This window comes from Equus przewalskii, chromosome 2, assembly GCF_037783145.1.
Source record: "Equus przewalskii isolate Varuska chromosome 2, EquPr2, whole genome shotgun sequence".
In the NCBI taxonomy this organism is placed as follows: Eukaryota; Metazoa; Chordata; class Mammalia; order Perissodactyla; family Equidae; genus Equus; species Equus przewalskii.
In genome coordinates this window covers 33,005,744-33,031,066 of record NC_091832.1, presented here as the reverse complement: position 1 = coordinate 33,031,066, position 25,323 = coordinate 33,005,744, and the positions used below count along the sequence as shown (strand labels likewise).

General features: G+C 54.1%; 1 protein-coding gene across 4 annotated transcripts in view; it reads right to left on the bottom strand.

Moving 5' to 3' along the window:
• The window catches only part of ECE1 (endothelin converting enzyme 1), a 104,139-nt gene that overhangs the window by 15,842 nt on the left and 62,974 nt on the right, over positions 1-25,323 (bottom strand). For all 4 annotated transcript variants that reach the window (XM_070599864.1, XM_070599853.1, XM_070599859.1 and 1 more), the window contains 7 exons: positions 22,648-22,860; positions 12,401-12,522; positions 10,905-11,051; positions 9,727-9,792; positions 8,408-8,599; positions 2,866-3,008; positions 1,470-1,584 (listed from right to left, as the gene is read on the bottom strand). In XM_070599864.1, the coding sequence (XP_070455965.1) occupies positions 1,470-1,584; positions 2,866-3,008; positions 8,408-8,599; positions 9,727-9,792; positions 10,905-11,051; positions 12,401-12,522; positions 22,648-22,860 (998 nt within the window). The remainder of the gene's footprint in view (positions 1-1,469; positions 1,585-2,865; positions 3,009-8,407; positions 8,600-9,726; positions 9,793-10,904; positions 11,052-12,400; positions 12,523-22,647; positions 22,861-25,323) is intronic.

Sequence of the window (25,323 nt, the reverse complement as noted above, 5' to 3'; positions counted from 1 at the left end):
TCAGGGATGATCCTACACAACAGATGAGGACACTGAGGCTCAGAGAGGTACAAGGACTACCTACGGTCACACGGCGGGGACGAGGCTTTGAGGTGTGCTGGACACAACTGGACGGGCCTGGCCTGGGCCCAGAGGCAGCCGTGGTGGGGGTTGGGGAGGGCTGGAGAATAAGGAACGGATGAGCAGCAGCATCTGCCTCTCAGCCCTGGGGCACCCAGCGACCCCTGGCTCAGAGCGTCCTGCCTCGGGGGTCTCCCAGCTGCCCTGCCCTGTGCCCCACCAGCCCTCAGCATCTCATTAGTCAGAGCAGCACCCCACACTTGGAGCCTGGCCCCAGGGAGGAGCTCCATCGATCCATCTGCCTATTTATAATCGTGGTAAAATGTATGTAAGATTTACCATCCTAACCACTTTCAGTGTTGAGTTCAGTGGCGTTAAGTGTATTTACACTGTTGTGCAACCAATCTCCAGAACTTTCCATCTTACAAATCTGAAACTCTATATCCATTAAACAACTCCCCATTGCCCTCCGCCCCCACCGCCCCCAGGCCCTGGCGACCCCCAGGAGGCTCAGTTTTGACTTCTGGTTCCTCAGAGCAGAGGCTGAGTGGTGCAGACTTGGGGGTCTGGGCTGTGGAATCTGAGGTGCTGGGTTTGAGAGCCCACTCGCCACTGACGAGCTGTGCAACTTCGGACAAGTCCCCTCCCCTCACTGAGCCTCGGTTTCCTCATCTGTAAAATGGGACGACGAGAATAATTCCTAGCATACAGAGCTATTGTAGGAACTTGGTGAGATAATGCCTATAAAAGGCAAACATCTGATAACAATATCTTCTATTATTATCATTGTCATTAGTGAGTAGCTGAAAGGGCTGAAGAGTCCTCATCATCCAGACCTAGCTCTGAACTTGAGCTTGGCTGTTTCCTTGCCGGGTGACTTGGGAAATCCCTTTACCGCCCTGAGCCTCAGTTTGCTTATCTGGACCCCGGTGGGTGAGCAACACTGCAGGTGCACACTCCACACAGCCATCTCTCTGTGTCTGAAGAAGCAGTACTGGGGGCACCCTATGTAAAAGGGAATGATGATGGTACCCACCTCACAGTATGTGAAGATCACACGAGTTGTACAAGGAAGCATTTATCATCATCGCCACCAAGGAGGAGTCAGAAAGGAGAGAACAGAAGCTTCCTTTTGCTATAAATCAGCTAAGTCGCTAAAACTCCTCTTTAATCTCTAAGACTTGGTGTAATCACCTCTTCCTGGAAGCTTCTGTCCACCCCCCGCTGGCTGTGAGCCCAGGGACAGCTGGGCAAACCCTTTCGGCACCCTCTTCATTCTCTGCCTTTTTCTACCTCCCTCACGAGTTCCACGGCCCTGGAGGGTACGGTGGTCGCACCAGCCCCCAGCCCAGGACCTGGCACACAGTAGGTGGTCAGCACTTGAATGGGAATGCACATCACAGGCTCACCTTCTTGGTCCCGTACATGACTTCCATGAACTTCTCGTCGGCGTCCTGAAAGCGCTGATCGAGGAAGGAGCTTGTCTTCCGCACCAGGTTCCAGATCATGTAGTTGTTCAGCAAGCTGGGGGAAGAGGAGACCAGGCAGGCTCAGAGGCGCCCTGGGGCTGGAGCGTCGTAGGACATCCCCAAAAGGCCTCTAGGGGGTGCTCAGACCGGGCCTTCTGCCCCCAGACTCCCTCCCCACCTGCCCCAGTTTGGCTGGTTACTGCTCTCTAAGCACATGGGACCTTAGCTCTTCAAGGGTGGGGCTTGGGCCTTCTGTTGAAAACCCCTCAGTGGCTAGTGCAGTGACACGTACACCACAAGTGCTCAATAAATGCTGGTTGCCTTGCTGCTTTTGTCTAGAAACTGCGAAGCAGCAGCATGGAGACACACCCTGGATGGTGTGTGCTACTGAGCAAGGAGGGGGCTGGAGATGCCCAGCCAGATGGCCAGAGATTGGAGAGGGGCCCTAAGAATCAGAGGGGCAGGAAAGGAAGCCCTGGCAGCCAGGCCAAGGTCTCCAGGAAGGAGAGCCTCACTGCCCTCGCCCCCAGGGCACAGAGAACTATCTGTGGCTGTTGTCACCTTTGCACAGAAGTCATCTTAGCACAAAGAGCTGTTCACTGAAGTGAACATCTAGCCTCAAACTGGAACCAACCTAAACATCCGACAACAGGGGAAGGAGTGAGTGAACAATCATGTTTATATTCAGTAGAATACTATGTAGCCATGAAAAAGGAGCTATGCAGAGGATTTGGATGACATGGGGAAAATGCCTATGATGAAGGTCAAGGGGAGAGCAGAAAATACATGCAGTCACAATAATGGGGAAAAAAGGAACCATGTATTAGAAAATTCATCTTTTTCATATACACGCTGTCTTTCTACATATGCACACTCACCAACACACACACACGTCCCATAAGATCAACAGTAGTGTTTTGGGTAATTTTAATTTTTTTATATAGTTCTCAAAAATTTCTAGAACAAATCTTTGAAATTTGAAAAAAACCCTTAAGTATTAACTAAAAATATTAGCTAACATTTACTGAGTCCCATTCCGTGTAGGCATTATGTTAAAACACCTCACAGGGATTATTTCACTCGATTCTCACAGCAGCCCTACCCAGCAGGCGCTGTCTGATGGATCCCCATTGTACCGTGAGGAAAAGGAGTCTGAGACACGTAAGAAACTTGCCCGAGGCGACAGGCTGGCAGGTGGAGGGGCCCTGCCGCCTGTTGTAAAAGCCAGCTGCAGGGCCCACGTCCTGAGTCCGTCTGCCATCCCTCCACCAGACCCTACCCTGCCTGAGAAGAGGGCAGCAATGTGCGACCCCAAAGGCTGCCTGGGGCCCCTTACCACTTGTCGGTGGTGTTGATGAGGGTGGAGACCTGCCCAAGGTACTCCTTGTCGTAGACGACGATAGGCTCGGATTCATTGATCTCCACGGGGTGGAAGATGGAGTTGAGGAAGGGCAGCCAGTTGATGGCGGGCGCCAAGGCCTGGAAGGGAAGAGGACGGTGTGACTTGGGCGGGGATTCTCCTCAGAGCCCAGGTCTCCAGGGCCTTCCACCACTGGCCAGAGCAAAGAGCTGGGAGCTGTCCGGCGTGCACTGGCAGATGTCAAACTGAGCCGGCTGGCTTTTGTCGGAGATGCTGTAGATAGAACTCTAAGGAGCCATACACCGAACCTGAACTTGAAATAGAACTGGACGGAATAGGAGGAATGAGAGCTGGAGGAGCTATTGTTCATCAAGGCCCTCCTGGGCCAGGTGCCACCGCACGCAAGCAGACTTCACGACGAGCCTCGGCAGTAGGTACTAGTATCCCCAGTTTCCTGATGAGAAACTGAGCCTCAGATGGGCCTGTGATGAATAAGCCTCTAGAATCCGGAGCCAGACTGCCTGGGTTCACGTTCCAGCTCTCTTACTTCCCAGCTGCAGAACTTGAGTAAGCTGATAAAGCCCTCCGTGCCTCAGGATCTCATCTGAAAAGTGGGGATCATCATGACAAGAGAACCCACTTCACAGGGTTAGTGTGAGGATTAACGAGCTCATCCTGTCTGTTCTACTCAACACGTGTTTCTGTAACACGAGTTGCTTCTATATGACTGGTCTTCTATACGATTGGTAAATTCGAGAACGAGAGCCGTACGGTGTGTAAACTGCTTTGGTCCACAGGGGATTTTCTCGGGATGGAGCTGGGAAAGCAAGAGTAGGATGAGAAGCTTCAGCCAGAAAGGAAAAGCCCTCGGCTCAGCTGACGCACACACAGGAAGTGGTCAGTTCTATTTTAAGATAATTTCAAATGAGCCCCTCACTGGGGCTCCCTCCCCAAAGAGGCACATGCCAGCTTTGCATAACTCTCAGCTTCTGGCAGCTTGCCCTTGCTGTGGGACTGCCCGTAGGGTGGGCTGCCCAGAGCTCCCGTCTGTCTGTAGGGTCTCAGGTCTCCACTTCCCACGAGGCAGCCTTCAGCCATGCTGGGCAACGAAGTTGCACAACTTTTTAAAAATTATGGTAAAATACACATGAAATTTACCATCCTCACCATTTTTAAGTGCACAGTTCATTGGCGTTAAGCACATTCACATCGTTGTGCAACCATCACCCCATCCATCCACAGATTTCATCTTGTAAAACTGAAACTTTGTACCTATTAAGCAATTACTCCCCCTCAGCCTCCACCCCCGCCTCAGCCCTAGGTAACCACCCTTCTTTCTGTTTCTATGCATTCAACTGTTCTAGGAACCTTATGTAAGTGGAACATACAGTATTTGTCTTTTTGTGACTGGCTTATTTCACTTAGCATAACGGCCTCAAGCAAAGCTGAACAAATTTTGCATGGCCTGCTTTGGTCCTCGATTTCCCATATGTTCTGTTATTTTTAGTTCTGTAATTTTACAGAATGGAAGGTTTTTCGAGACTACATACACTGTGTTACAGCAAAAATGCCTGTACCTGTCAATCACTTAGAATGGCCTCTGGCATTTACCAAGCACTCAATCAACGTGAGTTGTTATAATCGCTGATTAGCTAGTATAATCATTGCTCAAGCTCTCCTAAGAGAGGTCCTGGGCCTGTCTGATTCCAAATTCTATCCTCTGTTCCCTTGAAAAAGGGCAAAATGCAAGAGAAATAAAGGAAGTGAGAGATGCATTATAAATGGCCTTCATACGGGAAGATTAATCAATAACTTAAAATCAATCTATAACCTCAGAGGAATCTATAACCTGCTGGCAAATACCTATGATGCCCTCAGGGAGAGAGGCAGCCACAGAAACCTCCCACTTGACAGATGCTGAATTTGCAGATGCGCTAAGATGACTTTCCTGATGTCACACAATTAACTGGTGACGTGCGGGTCTAAAACACGGGCGCATTAGTCTCTCTGGTTTTAACGGACAACCCAGCTGCTGGGAAAGAAGGACCTCAAAGGACAGAGGAAGGCAGGGCCTGCAGCCAGCGGTGTATTGGTAAACTTTAACAACCAGCTCGCAAGGGCAGGGGCTGATCTGTATTCCTACCATGGCCTGTTGCAAACTACCCACAGCGGTGGGAAGAGCCGGGCCCAGCAGGCTCCAGCATATCCCTGCCTGCCCAGCAGCGAGATAAGCTGGGAAGAGCCCCGTCTTGCAGTCAGAAGACCTGGATCGGAGTTCCCACCATGAATCACTTCTGGGATCTCAGGCCATTTCGTAGTCTTTCTCTAAAACGGGGACAACGATCCCCCCTCCCAGGGGTGGCTGCTCCATGCTTCGAGGGGATGGCTTGTTAATAAAGTTGGGTTTCTTTTCTCCCCAGTCTATCTGCTCTCCCTCTCTTCCTGGCGGGAGCCCCTTGGGCAGGTAACTCTGGGGCTCCCCTTAACATTTCTGTGGCTCAGAAGGTGGGGGTGTGCAGGTGAGATGGTCAAATAGGGCTCAACACTTAGAGCCAGCTGCCTGCATGACCTGCTGGCAAAGACCCCAGGGAAATTCGCCAAGTTTACAAAATGTCATTGCTGATAAGATTAACGAGAGCATCATAAACTGCAGGCGACTGGAACTCTGATCAGGGCACAGATATCAGGCGGTGATAAATCCTTGTACTTAACGCGCAGGCCTGTTCCTTTAGGGAGAGCCGGTGTTCTGTGCAGCTAAATTCCCACAACTGTGAGATAAGGTACGTGTTGAATACCAGAATTTTCATATTTTCAATCTTTATTGCTTCAGCGAATGCCTAACTTAAACACATGTGCCTAGGTCCGTCTCCATGGAGACGGCTGTTTTAACCAACAAGGACATTCCACTTGTGACTCAAATCCTTTGGGGCACAGCGATGAGCTCTATTTTCCACACCCGCAGCCAGAGTACTGCTGGTCGTGAACCAGCCAGCTCAATAGGCTTGCAAAGTGGGAGAGAAAAGAAAGATGCTATCAGGCTTTATCCCAGCTGGAGAATTGAGAGCAGAGGCTGGGGCTCACTCTCAAACAGCTTTTGGTGTGGAAGGTTCTAGAGAGGAATGGAAAGGTCCTCAGGCCCTCAGAGAAGCAATGGAACAACGTCTGATTGATGGCTCTGAATTCAGACTCTGCCGGGGTCTAGCCGGGAACCACTCTGTATTCTGGCGGGGCTAGCCTAGAACCACACTGTGAAGGCTACAGCATCTTCCCCCGAGTCACCTGGAATATGGGAATAAAATCAAATTTCCAGATACCAGGAAACAACAAGGCATTCTCTGTGCAAAGGTGGAATGGATCAAATTGGTTTAGTGCTGGAGACATGGGCTAGCATCACAATAACAATGGAACAACCCTGATAATGATCACTATACTATATTTGAATTGTGCATGTCAGTTGACAAAATGGAATCTCATCCTGTGCCTCATCTCACCCTGTCGCAACCCCATGGGCAGGGCAGCCAGGACTCCTATCTAGGACACCGGGCTTCAGGGGGCCAGGACCTCTTTAAATGTTAGACATATTTCTTTTTATATGTACCTATGCCCATTTCTTTTGGGGGACACTCCATAGTTTTCAACTTGTTCTCAAAAGACGGAAAGTTCAGACCACTGTGCCGTATGAGAGGCTGCCTCTCACGTGTCTTGTGTTCTGGAACAGAGCTGGTGTGAATGAGCAAACAGCCCCATTTACAAGGAAGGGAGCCAAGGGCTCCAGGAGAGGGCTTATGTGACTTGTCCAAGGTCACACGGCTCGGGCGGGGCTGGGCTGGAGCAGTCTTCTGACTCCAAGCCCAGAGCTCACACGCTCCCGGCGGCTGGCAGCTCTGCAGCCGGGAGGGAGGAAGTCCTTTCTTCTCTTGGAAGAACAGGGCAAAGCAATGGTGTTCAGACACCCGGGGTAGAGTCTGGAAGCCATGCTGGGGCCAGTATGCCCAGGGCTACTGTGCCTTCTCCACTTTTGTGGTAGCCAGTGGCATCATGACCACTATGGGGGGCTGAGCGACCGCTGGGGCCCCTCTCGGGCTAAGAACTGGGCATCTGGAGCAAACCAAATCATGCTGCACAAACGGCATCTCCTGTGACCTCCCGGCCTCAGAGCGGAAAAACAGCACCAGATGGTGCCCAGCACAGGCTGCTGGTCTCCATAACAACCTTCCCGGCACCACTCCGCCTGATGCCAGCTCCTCTGGGGACCTGAAGGGCAGCTGGCACCCAGAAGGAGGCTCTCGTGCCCACATCCCCAGCCTCTGCGTGGGCTGCACCTCCCTTGGGACACGGGGTCTGCCCGGCTACTGCTCACTCATTCCTTAGACTCATCTTCCCTGGCTTGGCCCACCCGGGGCCCCAGCACTCTGCATCTCTTGCCCAAAGCTCTCAGCAAGAAGTTTGGGACTGTTCCCTCGTCGGTGGCCCCAATGGCCTGGAAGCACACATCAACGGCAAGGCCCCAAGGTAGCCCCTATACACTTGTCAGAGGGAGGAACGGGGTGGGGGCTTAGATGTTCCTCCTGAAAGGAGAAGGAAACGAGCCAGCCCTAGTGGATGGGCAGGACTCAGCTGGTCAGAGGGTGGAGACGGGGGGAGGAGACATTTTGGTAGAGCCCCAGCACAAGTGGCCCAGGCATCTTCCCCAGCGGGGGAGCAAGGCCCAGCAAGCATCCCTGGGCGATGGCAGGAAACAGGAAGAGAAACCGAGGCCAGCTGCTAGTTCTTCAGCAATCCCGGGGGCCTGGGATAAGCCTGGACACCAACACCCCAAGAACTGAAAAGAAGGAACTGGCCAGCAATCAACTCGCCACCCTCAAGTCCTAAGCAGCCACCAGGACGCAGCCCGTGGCAGATGCTGACCTACAGAGGGGACGCCGGCTTCTCAGATGGGTTACCCCCAGCTACAGAGAGCATCGCAATTCTGATCCCAATTCCATTACACCTCCAGGAGGTCACAGGGCACGTGATGAAGAGCAGAGCTTCAGCAAGCGAAGCCTGAGTCCAGCGCCCAGCTTCCCCGCCACTCAGGAGCCTCGAGGCCTTGAACACGTCACCTAACCTCCCGGCTTGGAAACGGAGAAGTGACAACAGAACCCACGCCTCACATTTATTGTTGGCTGTGCACCAGGTTTGATGTGTTTGGTGCTTGAGAGACTAGAAATGCCCAGTAATGTGAGCTATTGTTATCACGACCAGAGAATCTCCCCAGGTAAATGCTGTTACAGCAAAGCAGCCCAGGGTAGGGCAAGAGATCAGCTCTGGAGTCACTAGCTGTGTGGCCTTCAGTAGGTAACTCTGCCTCTCTGAGCCTCAGTTTTTCCATCTGTGAACCGGGCATAACAACCATCCCTGTTTCATATGGTGGCTCTGAGGATCTGATGAAGTGGGTGTGAAAACCTCCAGCGCCGTGCCCTATGTCCCAAAGCCCTGAGGCTGTCCCAGCCTCCGCGCCAGCCCTCGTCCAAGGTACCTGCAGCTCGGCCGCCGTCACTTTGTGGTAGATGAGCTCCTCGTCCCGGCGCTTCTCCTGGGGGATGGTGATGTTGGCCAGAGCCGTCTCAAAGTCCAGGATCTGCTGCATCTGGGGCCGGATGTTGTCCTCGTCCCCTCCGCCCAGCAGCTTCCCCAGCTGGACCATGTAGTTCAGGTATCCCGTCAGCACCTGTGGGACCCACCGTCCCCAGTCTGTCAGTGGCTGTCACTCACTGGCCACTGGACAAGGGCAGCAGGGTGGGGCAGGGCCAGCTGCACCGAGCGTGGGGAGTGGGAGGGCTGGGCACTTCCCCCAGGAGACCTGCTGGAAACAGCTTCCAGAATGATTTCAATGCTGCACCTCTTCGCTGGCTCCCACGGCCCTCAGGATCAAGTCCACGGGCCCCTCTGTCCCAGCCCACTCCCTCCTGAACGCTCATCACATGAAAGCCAGCAACGGGGCCATCTCTCAGCTCCTGGAACGCACCTTTTCTGAACCGCCCTCCTGCACCGTGCCCCAGACCTGAATCAGGTCCTGTGCTAGGCTTTCTGAGCCTTTCTCACCCCTCACTTATCACAATTAGTCATTACGCCCCTAATGGGTGGTTAGTTAATTAACATCTGCCTCCCCTCCTAGACTCGGCCCCGCAGGGCAGGACCACGCCAGTCCCATTCACCGCTACCTCCCCAGCATCAGGCACTTCGTACACGCTTGCTCAGTACAAGTTGGTGGAAAAATGAGTGGACAGATGAGGAACCTCAGGCAAGGTCTCCCCTGGACATCACGAGAGGCAGCCTGGGGGAGTCACAGGCTTTGGAGTGAGTGGATCTGGATGTGAATCTCAGCCTCACTACTCACTGGCTGTGTGACCTTGAGCAGGTCACTCAGCATCTCTGAGCCTTATTCCCTCCTTTGGAGAAGGCAAGGTAAAAATAATACCTGGGTGACAGATGAGGTGAATGAAGTTCAGAGACGTTCAGTACTGGCAGGGTTACTGGGATGGCCAGAGGTGATGGACAGAAAAGGCCTACCATCCACAAATGGTGGTGGCTATCGCTGCTTTGATCTTGAATGGGTACAAATGACACCTGTCCCCTTCCTATTGTGCCCACGATGCCAGAATGTGAAACAGCCAGCCTGGGGGCCCCCTCACCTGGCGAGGACTGCCTATCACCCCTCAGGTAAGTGACACTTCTGTACTCCTCTAGCTTCAAAGACCTGCACAGGGGGGACACTGAGGGGACACTGAGGCTGGTGAGCCGTGGCGAGAGGTGGGCTGGGTGCAGGAGCCACTCCCCCTGAAGAGGTATACTCACCTTCTCATTTTCTGTTTTGTTCAGGTAATAGTCCCTTGAGGGTAAGCCCAGGCCGGACTGGTCCACCTGGAGAGACGGGCGGGAGTGAGAGGGAATCTCCGGTGGCACATGCACGCTGCACGGCCCTGCCTGCCCTGGGGACGGCTGGCACATGGCACAGGACCAGCTCGGGTCCCAGCAGGAGCACAAGCTGGCACCTGAGGCCACTTCTGGGACGGGCCCACTGGGGAGGCGACAGACACATGGGGGCTGCCTTCTTGCCCACACACGTGCTCAGCCCAGGGATTCTGGGCCCTTCTGAGGGGCCGGACAGAGCCACCCTCCTCTTAAACACCTCCCAGCCTTGGCAGACCACCTCTATTTCGTTCAACGCTTCCCAAGATGCCGCAGTGGTTAAGAGCCACTCACATGCTGTATAACCTTGGTCAAGGTACCAAACCTTTTTGATCTGCAGCTTCTTCATCGGGAAAATAGGTGAAATAACATCTACCCTTCAGAGCTGGAAGGACGACTCAAGGAGAGGGTGCCAGTAAAAAGCTTGCTGAGGGCAGGTAAGGGAGGGTCAATTCCTGACAGCTACACTCAGAGCCTAAGGCCACACCTGACATACTTAGAGCAGGTGTTGTTACAGTTCGTTTGATTGACAAGGAAACGGCAGCTCAGAGAGGTTTAGGCATTTGACCAAGATCACACAGTGAGTGAGTGGCAGAGACGGGTGGGAACCCAGGCTTCCTGACCCCCAGCCTGGGTTTCTCACTTCTGCGTCCGAGGGTGGGAGACCAGTGCAGAGGCTCCCTTGGGTGTGCTGACGCTCCGTCTGGGGCAGGCTCTGGCAGGAAGAGATGGACTCAAAGCCATTCCAGGATGAGCCACAAAGGCTGCAGGTGGAGGTGGAGGGACCGGAAGGCGGCTCCAGCTGTCCTGGAGCCCACAGTGACCATCAGAACCCCAAAGATTCATCTGCGCTGCTGTGGGCCCACGTCCCCAAGGACGGCAGCTCCCCCTTTCATAGCTTCTTGTCCTTAAAAATCTCACGGCTGGGAGCCTCCAGAAAGAACCTAGGCTCAGAAACCAGAAGCCCGCGCCCAGGGCAAGTCTCCCCCACCCCAGCGCGTGCTAAACTCAGGAGGCCATGAGGTCAGGGTCCTTCCTCTTCCTGGGGTCCCAGCCCAGCTCACCTGGATCACATTGCTGTTGGAATTCTTGGAGTCGGCGCTGACGTAGACGGAGAAGAAGGGTGAGGTGCGGTAGTGGGAGGTGACCACCTGCAGGGTGTCCTGGAAGTTGTCCTTGTCCCAGGGACCTGTGATGTTCCAGCCCCCGAGCTGCGGGGGGGGAGAGGGAACAGGGAGGTGAGGAGGTGGTGGGGACATCCGGGTGCGAATTCTGCTTCTGTGGCTGACTTGCTCTGTGATACTGAAGCAGGCATCTGACCTCTCTGAGCCTCAACAGCACACGAAAGGGACAGTCTTCATTAGGGGTTTCTGCACAGTGAGCAGGAGATACTGGATGGAGCAAAGACTTATCTGAGATGAGTGAGCCATGAATCTACACGGCGGCTGCTCCCTGGACGGCTGCGGACGGGGATGGGAAGGAGACTTCCCGTAGATTGTCCACTTTTTGTTTTGAGGGTTTTTTTCTCCCCGAAGCCCCAGGACATAGATGGATCCTAGTTGTAAGTCCTTCTAGTTCTTCTACGCGGGATGCCACCACAGCATGGCTTGACGAGCAGTGCCAGGTCCGCACCCAGCATCCAAACCTGTGAACCCCAAGCCAATGAAGTGGGGCGTGCGAACTTAACCACTCGGCCACGGGGCCAGCCCGTCTCTTTTTGAATACTGAAGCACATGGATGTAATTCCTAGTAAAACATAAATTCAATCATGTCTACGGAAAAAAAAGGCTCCATATTTTTCAAAAGGTTGATAAGCTATGGGCTCTAGTTTCTCTCAGAGTTGGGATTTTTTAAATCTCCTTGGTCCTCTCTGGCTCAGCATAAGCTGGCAGGTGGGGCCTGTGCCAGAGAGGACTGTACGGTCCCCAGTGCTCACAGCTCCCACTCTTGCTGCGATGCCTTCCCAGAGCCAAGCTAGGAGGCAAGGCCTCGAGGGAGCACAAGACAGTCAGAAAACATCCACGGCCACCCTTCCGTGTGCGCCAGGCAGCCTGGCCAGCCTTGAGCGGCACCCCCTCGGAGTCCATCCAAGGCCAAGTGGGAGGTGCCCAGGAAGAAAGACTCCTCCCCTGCAGGAGGAAGGGGAGGCCCCTGCTTCTGGTCCAAGACTTTCTGTTAGTCTTTCTACAACATACCCCTCCTCAAGCACAAACACGCTTTCTGAGGAAAAGGAAGCAGCAACGTAGAGAAACATTTATCCTGTAAATATGGCCCCTGTCCCACACACAGATGCACAGAGAGACACACATACATGTGACAGACATCCACAACAGATGCTGGCACACATCTCCCCACTAACACACACACAGTATCCCCACCCACGCAGAGATACGTGCATACACACACTGACAGCCCCGACAGGGTCTATAGTCTGGCTGGGCGAGGTGGCTGGAGGTGTGAGGTGGCCAGGCCCCTGTGTAGCTGAGAGCGGGGTGGGGAGCCAAGGGGCAGGCAGGTGACGTGGGCAGGAGAGCCAGCAAAGTCTGCCCGAGGAACTCACCTTCTCGATCAGCTCCATCAGGGGCTTGGCCTTGAGCTCCTCGATCCTGGTTTCATTCATGCATGCACGGTAGTAGACTTGGGCCTTCCTTTCTGCCTCGCTCACACTGGCTGTGGAGTTTTCTGGAACAACAGACAGCTGAGTTTGCAACGTGCCCCACTGGCACACCAGGGTGCCCCAGGTGGGACCTGAGAGCCTCGGTGCTCTCAGCTGTTAACGGAGCTGACACTTCTGCCCGTCAAGATGGCAGGAGGAGCTCAGTCACAGCGGGTATGTGACAGCCCCTGGGCTCGCAGACTCGCCCCTGGGTTGGCAGCACAGGCTACCCAGCAGGATGACAGTCTGCCGGTCAAGGCGTGGCCCAAACATCCTCACATGGTGCGTGGGACAGAGACCAGCTTGGTTGTCCAATCCCAGAGGACCTTTCTTGCGACAAAGACTGGAGTGGGACAGAAGCTTTAAAGGCCTTGTCCATCCTGAATTCACTGGCCGCCGCCTCCTCAGAGGGGCTGGGCATCATGTCCATCACACCGTCAGCTGACTCCAGAGGCTGTTCGCCATTGCCCTTCCCGGACCCTGGCAAACAGCCTCACAACCCCTTACAGTGGGACACCCGGGAGACTTCGTCCCCTTCTCCCTGCCCTCAGCGCCCTGGTCCGGATGCCACCTGCAGAAGGCCACGCTCCTATATGTTCACAAGCACCAGACAGGGTCCTGTCCGCACCCAGTGAAGGTGACCACTTTCTGCTGTTCAGGTCACGAAAGACCTACTATGTGCCAGGGCCCCTGTGGCGGAGCCTTCATCTCAGAGCCCTGCTCCAGACGACGCTGGGGTCCCCGTCCCCTCGATCCCCTCTGGCTCGTTCCCTCCCTGGCTCCCTCTGGCCACTTTTCCTCATTTCAAATTCGTTTCTCCCAGACCCTGAAACTCGTTCCTTGGCTTCCTTCAAAGACTCCCCCAGACCCCAGCTCCTCCACGAAGACTCTCCGGGCAGAACTTTATCCATTCATCCACTAAATGGGTCCCAGATGCTTACTACTGTGCTGGCTTTATGCAAGCTTTGGGGACACAAAAGACAACATCCCCATGAACTTCCCTGCATGCAAAGAAATGACCACGAGACATAAAAGTGCTCTGATTAATGCAAATGGCTTTAGAACCCAGAGAAAAGTCACACCCTTTCGTGGGGTGGGGTCAAGGGGGCCTGCAGAGAATGTTCTATTTGAGTTGCCTCTTAAAAATGAAAAGCTATTCACCATAGAAATGAGGGGAAAGGGCCCTGGGTTTGGGGGCCTTTGGAGAGTATGAGGAAGAGCAAGGAAACGAGGGTGTGCCGCTTGGAGAAAGAAATCCACTCGGTGCGGCCGGTTTCCAGGGGCAGGACTCATTCCTGACAGTCCAACCAGCCTTCTCAGCCCTCGCCCCGAGAGCTCCCCCGCCCCCCATTCCTCACCATGAACAGTGGCACAGTTTTCACCGGCCAGAGCATCAGCTGTCCTGCTGAAGTCAGGGTGACAGCCCTGAAGAGGGATGGGACCAGCCTGAGCTAGTCTGAAGGGAGATGTGGAGACAAAGGCCCGGGGGCCTGCGTGACGGGGGCCACGGAGGGCACTCACAACCCTGGAAACACCTGCGTGTCCCCACGTCCGGCTGGAGCAATGAGAAGGGGCCTCCCAGGGGGAGGGCAGCAGTGGGGAGGGCTGGGACTTCTCCCTGCTCCTCAGACTCAGGAAGCGGAACATCAGGGAAAGCGGAGGGGGGTTCCCCACCTGCCTCCCAGGGCCTTGTTTCCATGACAACACCTCCCAGCAACTAGGCTCTTGGAAGGGAAAGCACCAGAATCGTCATTTCTCGCCAGACCCCAGAAGCAGCGTCTCACCGTCCACATCTGGCTTGACCATGGCCCTGGAAAGCCAGGCCAGTGTCAGGGGAGGTGTGCTCCGTATGCTCTGGCCGTGAGAGGGCCTGGCATGTCCCTCCCCTGTGCCTCAAGGCCACCAAGATAAGAGGCCCAAAGAGAGGCTCCCAAGGAACAGCCTGGCTGTGCCCGTGACAGTGAGTTCCAGGTACCCCTGCAAACAATCCCCGAACCATCACTGGGAGAGGGAGCGCCCCCACAGAGGGAATGTCCCCTCCCGGCCCTGAGGGGCTGCCCCTGGTCCAAACTGCCTTCCTCCGAGCTCCACACCCTGGGTGTCACGTCCACTCATTGCCCCACAAATGTGCATGAAGCTCCTGTGGTTTGGTAGCTGCTGGGCTGGGTGTGGAGGATGCAGTGGGCAACAGAGACACGGTTCTGCCCGCGTGAGGCCCACAGCCTGGTGGGCGAGATGCAGAGCAATGCAATAATCACAGCTATGATAGTCTGATTACACAGGGGGCGAATGCTGCGAGGAGAACACCCCTGGAGACCTGGAGGGACGATAGCCCGGGAGGCCCCACGAAGCCTCGCCTCAGCCCTGGGCATGATGGACGAGTTCCACATGGTGTGGCCGTGGGGGCTGTGCTTGGGCTGCCTCGGCTGCTAGTCTGTCTTAGTCATCCCTGCTCCCCCAGCACCAGGGGCACACAGTAGCCCTCAGCAACGTTTGCTGAAAGAACGGAGCCAGTATCCCCTTCTGATGAGGAAGGATGCTGTATCCAGGGACAAGAGGGCAATGCGGCCAGTGCCTGTTGGAGACTTGCACAGGGAGAAATGAGGCAGGTGGGATGGGAAAGGACAGGGGCGTGGGCCCCATCAGGAGTTAGCGTTCACACCCCTGTATGCCCGTGCGGACGCTGCTGGGGCAGGAGCCCCGGAGAAGCTGAAGCTCCTCCACGGCTCCACCACCTCCCTCTGGCCCACGGAGCCCACGGGGACAGCGCACAGGACAGTCTCCCCCTCATCTCCTGCTTCCTCACCTACCACCCAGCTCTTCAATAAGAGCAGGAGCGAAATGACCAAGTGAGAGGCCCTGCAACAGACCAGGTGAGCGATGACGGGGGCTTGGGCCAGCTGGCAGCAGAGAAAGGACAAGAGGCAGTGGGAACAGGAGAGAAACAGGAGCGAAGAGTGCTGCCACGTCTCCTTGGCCTGAGCAAAGGGTTGTGGCTAACTGAGATGCGGAAGGCTGGAGACGGGGCAGGTTCAGGGAGCGGAATGAGTAGTTCAGTTTTAGACGGTTTAAGCTGGAGACGTCTACTGGACAGCCAAGTGGACCCCAGGCTGGTGAGTTCACAGAGCTGTTGTCTTGAACTACCATTAGTTCAAATAGGCACTGAGAATATAAATTCCTTAAAATTTGCCTATAAGGCCCTGGGGTCGGCCTGGTGGTGCAGCGGTTAAGTGCGCACATTTGGCTTCTCGGCAGCCTGGGGTTCGCTGGTTTGGATCCCGGGTGCAGACATGGCACCACTTGGCAAAAGCCATGCTGTAGTAGGCATCCCGCATATAAAGTAGAGGAAGATGGGCAAGGATGTTAGCTCAGGGCCAGTCTTCCTCAGCAAAAAGAGGAAGATTGGCAGTAGTTAGCTCAGGGCTAATCTTCCTCAAAAAAAAAAACAAAAACAAAGTTGCCTATAAGGTCCTACACCATTCATTCTCAACAGGGGCAACATTGCCCCCAAGCGGGGAGAGAATTAGTTCTTAGGGGGCAGAAACCTCTTACTCTTTTTATGCATACATACAGTACATAAACAGGTATACAGTAAACCTGTGGTATTAAAATTTTAGGAGGCGGCGATAATGAAAAAACATTGAGACGCTGCCCTGGTGATCTAGGCCCTGCCCCCTCCCAGGTCCCACCTCCCACCTCGTCTCCCGCTCTTCTCCCTCTTGCTCCCACGCTCCTGCCCCAGAGCCACCATGCTCACTGTTCCTCCTGCCTGCCACACTCTTCCCCTCACATCCATGGGGTCTGTTCTCTCACTGAATTCAAGTCTCTGCTCAAATATCCCCTCCTCTGGAAGCCCACCCCTCTTGGCCACCTCTTCTCTCTCAGGCCCCGCATCCTCCATGATTGTCTTCAGAGCCTGAACTCTTCACAACCGTATTATTGTTTATTCATTTATCTGTTCATTGTCTGTCTCCCCTGAGGGCACGTAAGTTCCACAAGAAAAGACTGTCTTATTCCTTACACAGCCCCCAGCACCTAGCGATGTCTGGCGCACAGCTGGTGTACAATATCTAATTGTTGAGTGAATGAATGAAGGAGTGTTCTGGGAGCTCCACAGAGAAAGACATCCGGCACGTCAGCCTGAGGGAGGAGGCTTGGTTTCAAAGTGAAATCAGCCACAGAGGTTTTCTCGTTAGGAAAAGCTGGCTTTCCTTTAAGACACCCCTGCCTGTGTTTACTTCCCAGAAGAAAGTTCCTTGGGAGCAGGGCAGCTTGAGGACTGAGCTGGGGGCCATATTTTGGAGATGGCGGCACTTGCAGGGCCCCCCGTGGTATGGAAATAATTTGGCAGTCCAGGGTCAGACAACAGGGCTTCCAAATGCCTGGGTACTTCCTTTCAGGGACCTGGAGTTCCAGAAATTTCCTCAGTCACTTCCCCAAAGTCCCAGAGAGGAAAGCCAGCACACCATTTAATCGGCCCGCTTCTTCCTCTGGGAGTTTTTACTGGAACACCCTTTCCCACGTCACTGCCCGGGAGGAAGCAAACGCCCAGCTGCCGGCTGCAGGGACGGCCTTCCTGGGAATTCTGCGGCCCCCTGTGCTGCATGAGACGTCTGGCCAGGAGCAGGAGGGCGCCGACTCCGCATCAGGGCAGGCCCAGCGTTTGTTTTAGATAAAACCAAGACTCAATTCAGATAGTCACAGGCCTCAGGGGCCCCTTCCTGCGAGGGGAAGCGGGGGGCTGATAAAGGAGGCGCCTTTTTCTGCAGAAGGACAAAAATCATGACACTACTGTTACCATTTACTGGGGCCTACTGTGGGCCAGGCCCCGCGCTGAGATCTTTCCATCACCACACTGACCCCCTGACATGGATACCATCACCCCATTTCACAGAGAAGGAAAATGAGGCCCAGGGAGATGAAGGAACTCGCCTAGGGAGGCTGACGTAATACACAGCACGCTGGAATTTGAACTGGGCATTCTAATTCTCCCTGAGAAAATGAACTGCTTCCTCCGTGTGTGGGTGTGGCTGTGCATGTGTGTGGTCAAAACAGTTTTCAGCAGTGGCCCTTATTAGTATCATGCCCAATTTATATGCAACAGGCTGAGTGACTTGTCCAAGGTCACACAAGCAAGTGGCTGAGGCCAGGACTGGAGCCTAAGGTCTCTCTGCTTTCCCTTCCTTTCCTTTCCTGCAGGTTGGCTTGGAAAACCAGAGCTGGACGGACCTGAAGCAGTCCAGCTGCCCTAGGAAACCCTGGACATCCCTTCCATCCTCCAATCAATTAATCAGTCAATCCATTTAGCCTTTCTCCAAACGTGAGAGAAGGGCCCACTGCTGCACACATGACACTGGACAGAAAGCATTTCAGATGCTTGACCATAGTTTCCAGGATGCATAGGAAGATGCAACTAAATCAGCCTGTAAATATTGGAAAAACAAATCAAAATAAAAATAGAAGAGATAACATGATTAATTGCTAAGTCACTGACACAGACAAATTTAACGCTATTAGAAGGATTCTGTCTGTATTTCTCAGAGACTGACGTCGGGGTAGAAGGAGTGGAGACTGCTAACTTTTCCTTTATGGAATCTGTGTTGCTCGAGTTGTTACAACAAGCAGGCATTAATTTTCGGGCATGCATTAATATTATAAAGTATAGTAAATATGGCAGGGACACAAAATATAATTGGAGCTCAAGCCCAGAGAGGCCCTCTGGTAGCCATGGAAGGCGTAACGGAGGAGGCAGGTTTGAGAAAAGTCTTGCGGGATTGGGAGGGAGACGGGCAGGTACTCTAGATGGCAGAATATTCTGTGCTGAAAGCACAGGGGGGAAAGCATAAGAGAAGGCCCAGCAGAAGGGGACAAGGTCTGGCTGCATCCTTCGCCTGATGAAGTGAGGCCACACTCCTGTCTCCTCAAAGCTGATGAGGACAGCGCCCCAGCTGGCGGCTTGGGTGGGCAGCAGAGGGTCTCTTGGGGGAGGCATCTATGTCTCACATATCTGAGGTCACCCCCCTCCAGCCAGTGGGCTGCAAGGACACGCCAGGGTGGTACTTGGCCCAGTTCAGTCCACCTGCTACAGATCTGCCTGGACTTCTTGAGGGCGTGAGAGCGGATTCTCTGTTCAGAGAAAGAAGCGGCTCGCCCAAGTCACACAGCAAGTTGGTGGCACAGATACTCTGTCCAGCCAGCTGACAATCCTCCCCGGCACTCTGAATGTTCCTTCTTCCTCCACCTAGAGAGCCCACTCCCAGGCCAGCTTGGACAGCCTGGGCACCTCCCTGCATCTTCCGATCCCCACCAGCTCCACTTCCCTCCTGAGGCCTGCTGGCCCTCCCCTTTGTCTTGGAAGCTGAAAGCAGCCTGGCCTCATGCCCAGGAATGCAGTGGCTCACGCTCCTGCATTTCTTGGTCCCCCACTCACTGCTTCCTGCCCTTCAGGGGTTTCCAGGTATCAAGGTCCACAGGGGAGGGGCTATTTCCAGACTAGCTCTCAGCTGGGGATGCCAGGAGATGCCATCTTGGAGAAGCTCCTTGTCAGTGTGACATGAGGGTGACCCCAGCTTCTATGTTCATCAGGCCTGGGCAGGTCTTGCCCAGCCTGGAGAACTCAATCAAGCAGCCACGGGGGAGAGGAGGTCGGCCAACCACCCTTCTGGGTGCTCTGTGACCTCCGTGTGCGGAATCTGACTCAGCGGAGTCCGCAGAGAAAGAATGCAGGTCTGAGGCCCTACGGTTGCAGAGCTGAACTCCAGCTCCACCATTTCCTAGGAAATACATTTTCTTTGTATGTATGAGTCTCGTTTGTACAGTGGGCAGATACAGCCTACTCCAGGCTTAAATAAAATAGTACAAGTAAACAAGTCAGCATGGTCATGGATACGCCACGGGCCTCCTTCCCTGATGACTAGGTCCACATCAGTGCTTCTAGAGAAATAAAATAAGCATTACGCTTTCTTCGACCACCCAATGACTCCTTAGAACATCCCTACTGATGCTCTGAGTTAGTTCCCACTTTGCAGGGAGGAGTTGAGGCCCTGAGACGCTGAGTGGCCTCTCTGCAGTCACACAGCTTGTTGGAGGAGTCCAGGCGGAGCGCTCCTACGACTGCTGCAAAGGGCAGCTCTCCTTTGCTGAGCACTTAGCAGGCCCCAGGCTCCGTGCTAAGTGCTCTGACCCATCGCATGCCAGCCGATACTCACAGTAACCTTGTGCATCGGGTGGTGCCGTTATTCCCATTTTACAGATAAACTAAGCTGGGGAGGAGCCGGGTCACTTGTCCGAGGCCACGGAGGTGATAAGCTAGCCCGCCGGGGCTGCCTGACTTCAAAACCCTGTAGTCCAGCCTCCTGACGCCACCAGACCCTGGCCCCGTGGTCAGGGACTTGAACACACAGTTCTAGCTGGCCCATGCCCAGCTCAGGGCAGCTCCCCACCCACCTCGTGACCCTCAGGGACAGGGTGGATGTCAGGCCAGAGCCCAGGACTGGAGGCCACTCCTTAGGGGCCTGCCTCCTGGGGGGCGGGGCAGGGGGACGGACTCAGCCTTGGCACAGCCCCGAGGTCCTCCTGATAAGAATGAGCCCCAGAAGCAGCAGGATCAGGACCCATGGGTACAACATACAAGGGCCAGTTCTGGGCTTCCCTGGGAAGTGGGAGGGCCCGTCCACCTCTCCTCCCCTGTCTCCTCTCGGTGCCCACAGCTCCCCAGCCCCTCTCCATTCCAGACTGGTGGTGTGTCCTTGACAAAGTCACTTAATTAAGTTCTCTGAGCCTCAGTTTCCTCATCGATAAAATGGGTACAACAATCCCTAAGTGCCAGGGTAGCTGCGGGGATTAAGGAGGCAGTGCATATAAAGAGCCTGGTATGGTGTGTGCTACGCAGCAGCGCTCAACAAACATCAGTCTCTCTCCCCCTTTCCTGCAGACCCTGATGCTCCGCGCTCCCTGCTGGCCTTCTCCAGCAAAGTGGGAAGGGGGTCATTCCCACGCCTGACACTGAAGGAGGCGATGTGGCACAGGGGAAAGGACATGGGACCAGAAGCCAAGCAAGTCCCAGTACTGTCACCTACTAGCTGTCTTGGGGATCTCTCTGGACTTCAGTTTTCTCATCTATCTAATGGGGAGAACAATTGCTTCCCAGCTCCCACCCCACAGGGTCAAAGGGACGACATCTACACAAGAGCTCTGTAAAGTGTTGTACAAAGCTCAATGGTGAACAGTAACAGTAACAGCTACATAAACAGCAGCCACCACAACACGCCAGGCCGAGGCAGAGCACTCTACATGGATGTTCCCATCTGATTTTCATAACCTGGAGGAGACACGGTTACCATTGTACTGATGAGAGAAGCAGCCCAGAGAGGTTATGTAACTGACCCAAGATCACACAGTAAGTGGCAGAGCCAGGATATGAACCCAGGGCCTGGTGACTGAGGCAGAGGTGCTAGCCCATCTTGTTATTCTCCCTGGAGCGCTCTCCCGCCTTGGTTGATGGTCCCTGCCAAGCCCCCAGCACTGAGGAAGGGACAACCTGGAGTTTCCAGTCTCACTGCCACAGACATAGCTGCCTTTTAAGCTTCTAGTTCTGAAGTGAAAGGCTGTGTCTGTCCCCTTTCAAAAGCACTTGGGCAGCACAAAGCAGCCAGGGGCTTTGCTGTTCCTGACATCCGGGTTCCTGCAGCCCCACCTCCACCCATACCCTGTTCTGACCCTCAGGGAGACAAGCAGGAGGCTGTGTGGCTGAGGGGCCCTGCCCAGGAGCTGCTGGGGGCCAGGGAGGAACAGTGGGTGGTTTTCACCCAGCAGCAGCCGTGCCCCCAGGGGCTGGGTGGGAAAGAAAGGAAAGGTCTCCTTACCCTGGCTTGCATAGTTCCACTTTCATCTAAAGACACAGTTGCCTTAAACCCCTAATTGTCAAATTAGAATCTTTTCCTACCTCATACGAAGGTTTCTGTCCCTTTGAGAAGATTTGTCCCCTTTTAGGTGTCTTCTTCTATTTTACCTACTTTTGAGTATCTTGAGGGTTTTTTAGAAACTTAGGAAGTATTTGTCAACTCTAAGTTCTGTCACAGATGGATTAATTGACTGGCTCTTCATGATCTAGCCTCTGCCAGCATTTAGGGTCTTAAGATGGGCAGGGGTCAGCAGGAGAGCGAGACAGCAAAGGTCCTGGCTGCTAAGGAGTTCAAGTCAGGACCTCTGTATGTGACAGCATGGGGGGTGTGATCTCACGTGGAGGAGGACCCCAGCAGGCAGATGTTAATTCAACAAACATTAATTGGAGATACAGCTGAGACAAGGCAGACGTGGAATTCTAATCTATGGATAAACCACCAACACTGAGGGGCCAGCCCTGTGGCCTACTGGTTAAATTTGGCGCGCTCTGCTTCAGTAGCCTGGGTTTGGTTCCCGGGCATGGACCTACACCACTCGTCAGTGGCCATGCTGTGGTGTTCACCCACATACAAAATAGAGGAAGACTGGCACAGATGTTAGCTTGGGGCAAATCCTCCTCAGCAAAAAAAAACGAAAACCAAAACCAAAACCAAAAACCACCAACACCGAGGTCAACTAGAGGTGCGAGAGGCCTAACAAGTGCAAAGAGAAGAACTCTGGTTAGGTGGCTCATGCCAGCCGATGACCATGAGGCTGAGGAGATTCCCGCCTCCAAAGAGTAACTCTCAGATAAACTCTGGCTTAAGTTTTATCTGCTCACAACCTTAAAATCTGATCTGGTTTCCTCAGCCTCGATTCCTTATCCTCACGCCCTGTGAAACTCACAATCAATACTAGTCAAAAACGAAGCCTCAGCCTGAAGTCACAAAGCAACAACTACAGCTACCAGTTCTGCTGCACCTACTGTACGCCACAGACACCATGCTAACACTTCACGCGTGTGCTCTCTAGTTCACAAAACTCTGCAGTTGGGGTACCATTCATTCTGTTTTACAGTTGAAGAAACTGAGGCTCAGAGACAAGCAACTCACTCAGGATCACACCTGAGCGACGGCGCAGACGGTCACACACACTCCACAGTAGGCGGCTTCACTGACTCCAGGGCCCGCGGTCCTGCCCTTCTGCCCAGCTCTTCCTCTAACTGGCCCTCGTCTGCGCCCCATTCCTTGGTCCTCCCGGGCGCTTACCGAGAAGGTGCTTGATGATGGCTTGGTTGTGCTCCCAGAGGTTGCTGAAGGTCCCCCAGCGTGAGTGGCCATCAGGCACGGGGTTGGCCTTGATCCAGCCGCCACAGGCGTAGGTGAAGAAGTCCTGGCAGGGGTCCACTGTGGGGTCCATGGAACTCAAGATGGAGCTGGTCACTGAGATGCAGGCCTCGCTCAGGCACACTGAGGGGGTTCCTGGCAGGGGTCAAGGACAAGAGGCCAGTGAAGGGCAGGTAGGCAGGAGGCTGTGGGAACACAGTGCAGGTGGCCTGGGGCCCTGGGGTGCCAGGCCCCACCCCGGCCCTGACCAAACAGATTTGGAACCGGATAGTCACTAGACCCCAAGGAGAAAGGATCTCAGTAGATTTACGATCTCCCGGCTTGTAAAATAAGACTTCTATTTAGACGCCTAAAATGTGCCCAGAATGAAGGTGTTTCTCTTAATCAGGCCTTCCTTCCACAAACAATCATTGATTTTTTTATTATCCCAATGTTCAACAAATTTGTTCACTCATTCATGTATTCATTTATTTGACAAAATAATTACTGAATACCTCCCAGGTTCTTCACTGAGTGTGTGGGGGGTGGCGGGGGATATGAAAGGCAGAGTCCTTTCCTTCAAGAGCTAACAACTCAGTTGTACATACACACACGATATGAGAAAAGTTAAAAAACAAGAGGAGGAGAAGTGCCTGTCATTTATTCGACGAATGTAACCTGAGGATATTTAGTCCACGCCAAATGGGTGATGCAGACAGTATGGCGCCAGGACTCAGGAATAAGGGAAGCTCACTAGGAACGGAGGAATTAGGAGAAACCATTCCCACTGAGCACAAGGCAGAAGAGTGACCTCACTGAACCTGCAAAGAAACAGAGGTGAAACAAACCTAAGATCACTTTTCTTAAGGTCCTTTTGTAGATGAGGAAACTGAGGCACAGAGAGGCTAAGTACCTTGTCCAAGGCCAATGGGATTTGAATCCCACCCCCTCTCCGCTGTGTGTGCTGTGGCCTGGGGGGAGCTCTCCCAGCGAGGACCGCACCACACTGCCGGGGGCAGGGCAGCCCGTCGGGTGGCGGCTGAGGAGGGACACCAGTTGGTGCAGGTGGGCTGTGGGGAAGGCTGCCAAATCCTATCAGTCCTACAAGTGCCCCCAAAACACAACGAGCGGAGAAAGCAGCTTCCCCTGAGCTGGTTCTCACAGGCTGTGGGGCAGAGGCAGTGGGGGCTGAGGACACCAGAGGCAAGGGGGGCGACCCCCGCCTCAGGGGGTCTAGGCTCAAGAAAGGAAGCAAACTGTGGACAGCCTCAGCCGCGGCCCAGCCGGAGGAAAGATGGGCCTGACTCTGTGGGAGACGGAGGCCCGATGTGCAGGCTCACCAGCAAGGACACTGGCCCAGAGAAGGGTCGGCTGACACAAGCTGCACTGGCGACAAAAGGGACCGTTTGCTGAACACGGCTCTGCCCCAGGCACGTCACACACACTCGTGACCTCACTCAGGCCTCCCTACAGGCACCAGATATGTGTGATCCCTGTTTAAAGAGGAAGAAACTGAGGCTTGGAGCGAGTGAGCGCTCTGACCCATCCCACACCTCCCTGGCTGGCTGGGGACTTCTGCTTTCGCCCACCAGCTCGGCCGGTCACGCCGGGGCGGCTGCTGCCCTTCTGGTGAGTCCGGTTTCCCCGCTGCACAGGGAGGAGTAAGGCAGGGCCGGCGATGGGCCCGGGTTCAGAGCCCAGCTCTCCACTTCTGGCTGTGGGCCTTGCGGAAGCGACCCCCTCTCTCCGAGCCTCAGTTTCCCTATCTAGAAACGAGGAAGAATGGTAGGACCAGTTCTGCAGTGTGATGAAATGACCTCATGGCTGGACACGGGGCTCAGCTCCCTGGAATCTTAGGGTCCAATGTCCCTCCAGAGCAGAAAAGGATGCAGGCGCAGTCCTCGCCTCACTCGGGGACACAATGTCGGCCGGGGCTGGGGCGGCCTGCGGGCTCATTACCATCTGTTGACAAACACAAAGTCCTACAGGCTGACAAAGGGTGCTGAGGAGCTGCACAGCAGCACAAAATCAGGGTGACTTTATTTTAAGGTAATTACTTATTTTGACTTGACTACACAGCAATTAAAAATTATTGAACCATTAAGCATGAAAATAGAGAAAGGAAATGGTAGGGGATATGGTGCCATTTAAAATATCTCAAGATCAGATCATCTCAGAGTGGCATGCCCCACTCCCCGCCCAGGGGGATGTGCCAGACTCTTTATGGGGGGTGGGAATGGGGGAAGAGAATTTCTGTGCCGTTCGAAAAAGCCTATTCACTATTATGATACAGCCTCATAATTGGAAAAGGGAAAAGAATATCCATTGTTTTTACACAACAAACTGCAGGAAGTAAAGCTTGATAAAATCTTGGCTGGTGGGAATGTCCAGAAAACAGACTGCAGACAGACTAAGAGGGCGATCCTAGGGAGTGAGACAGATGAGGATGCGTGCGTGCGTGCGTGCGTGCGTGCGTGCGTGCCTGTGTGCCTGTGTGTGCATGAGAGACATTCAGATTTTAATAGTTATCATAAGGGGACTTGGGTTTAAAAACAAAATAAGAAGCCAGTCCCAAGGAACCGGTCTGAGAGGCTGACTTCCTCACCAGGCAGCCCTCTG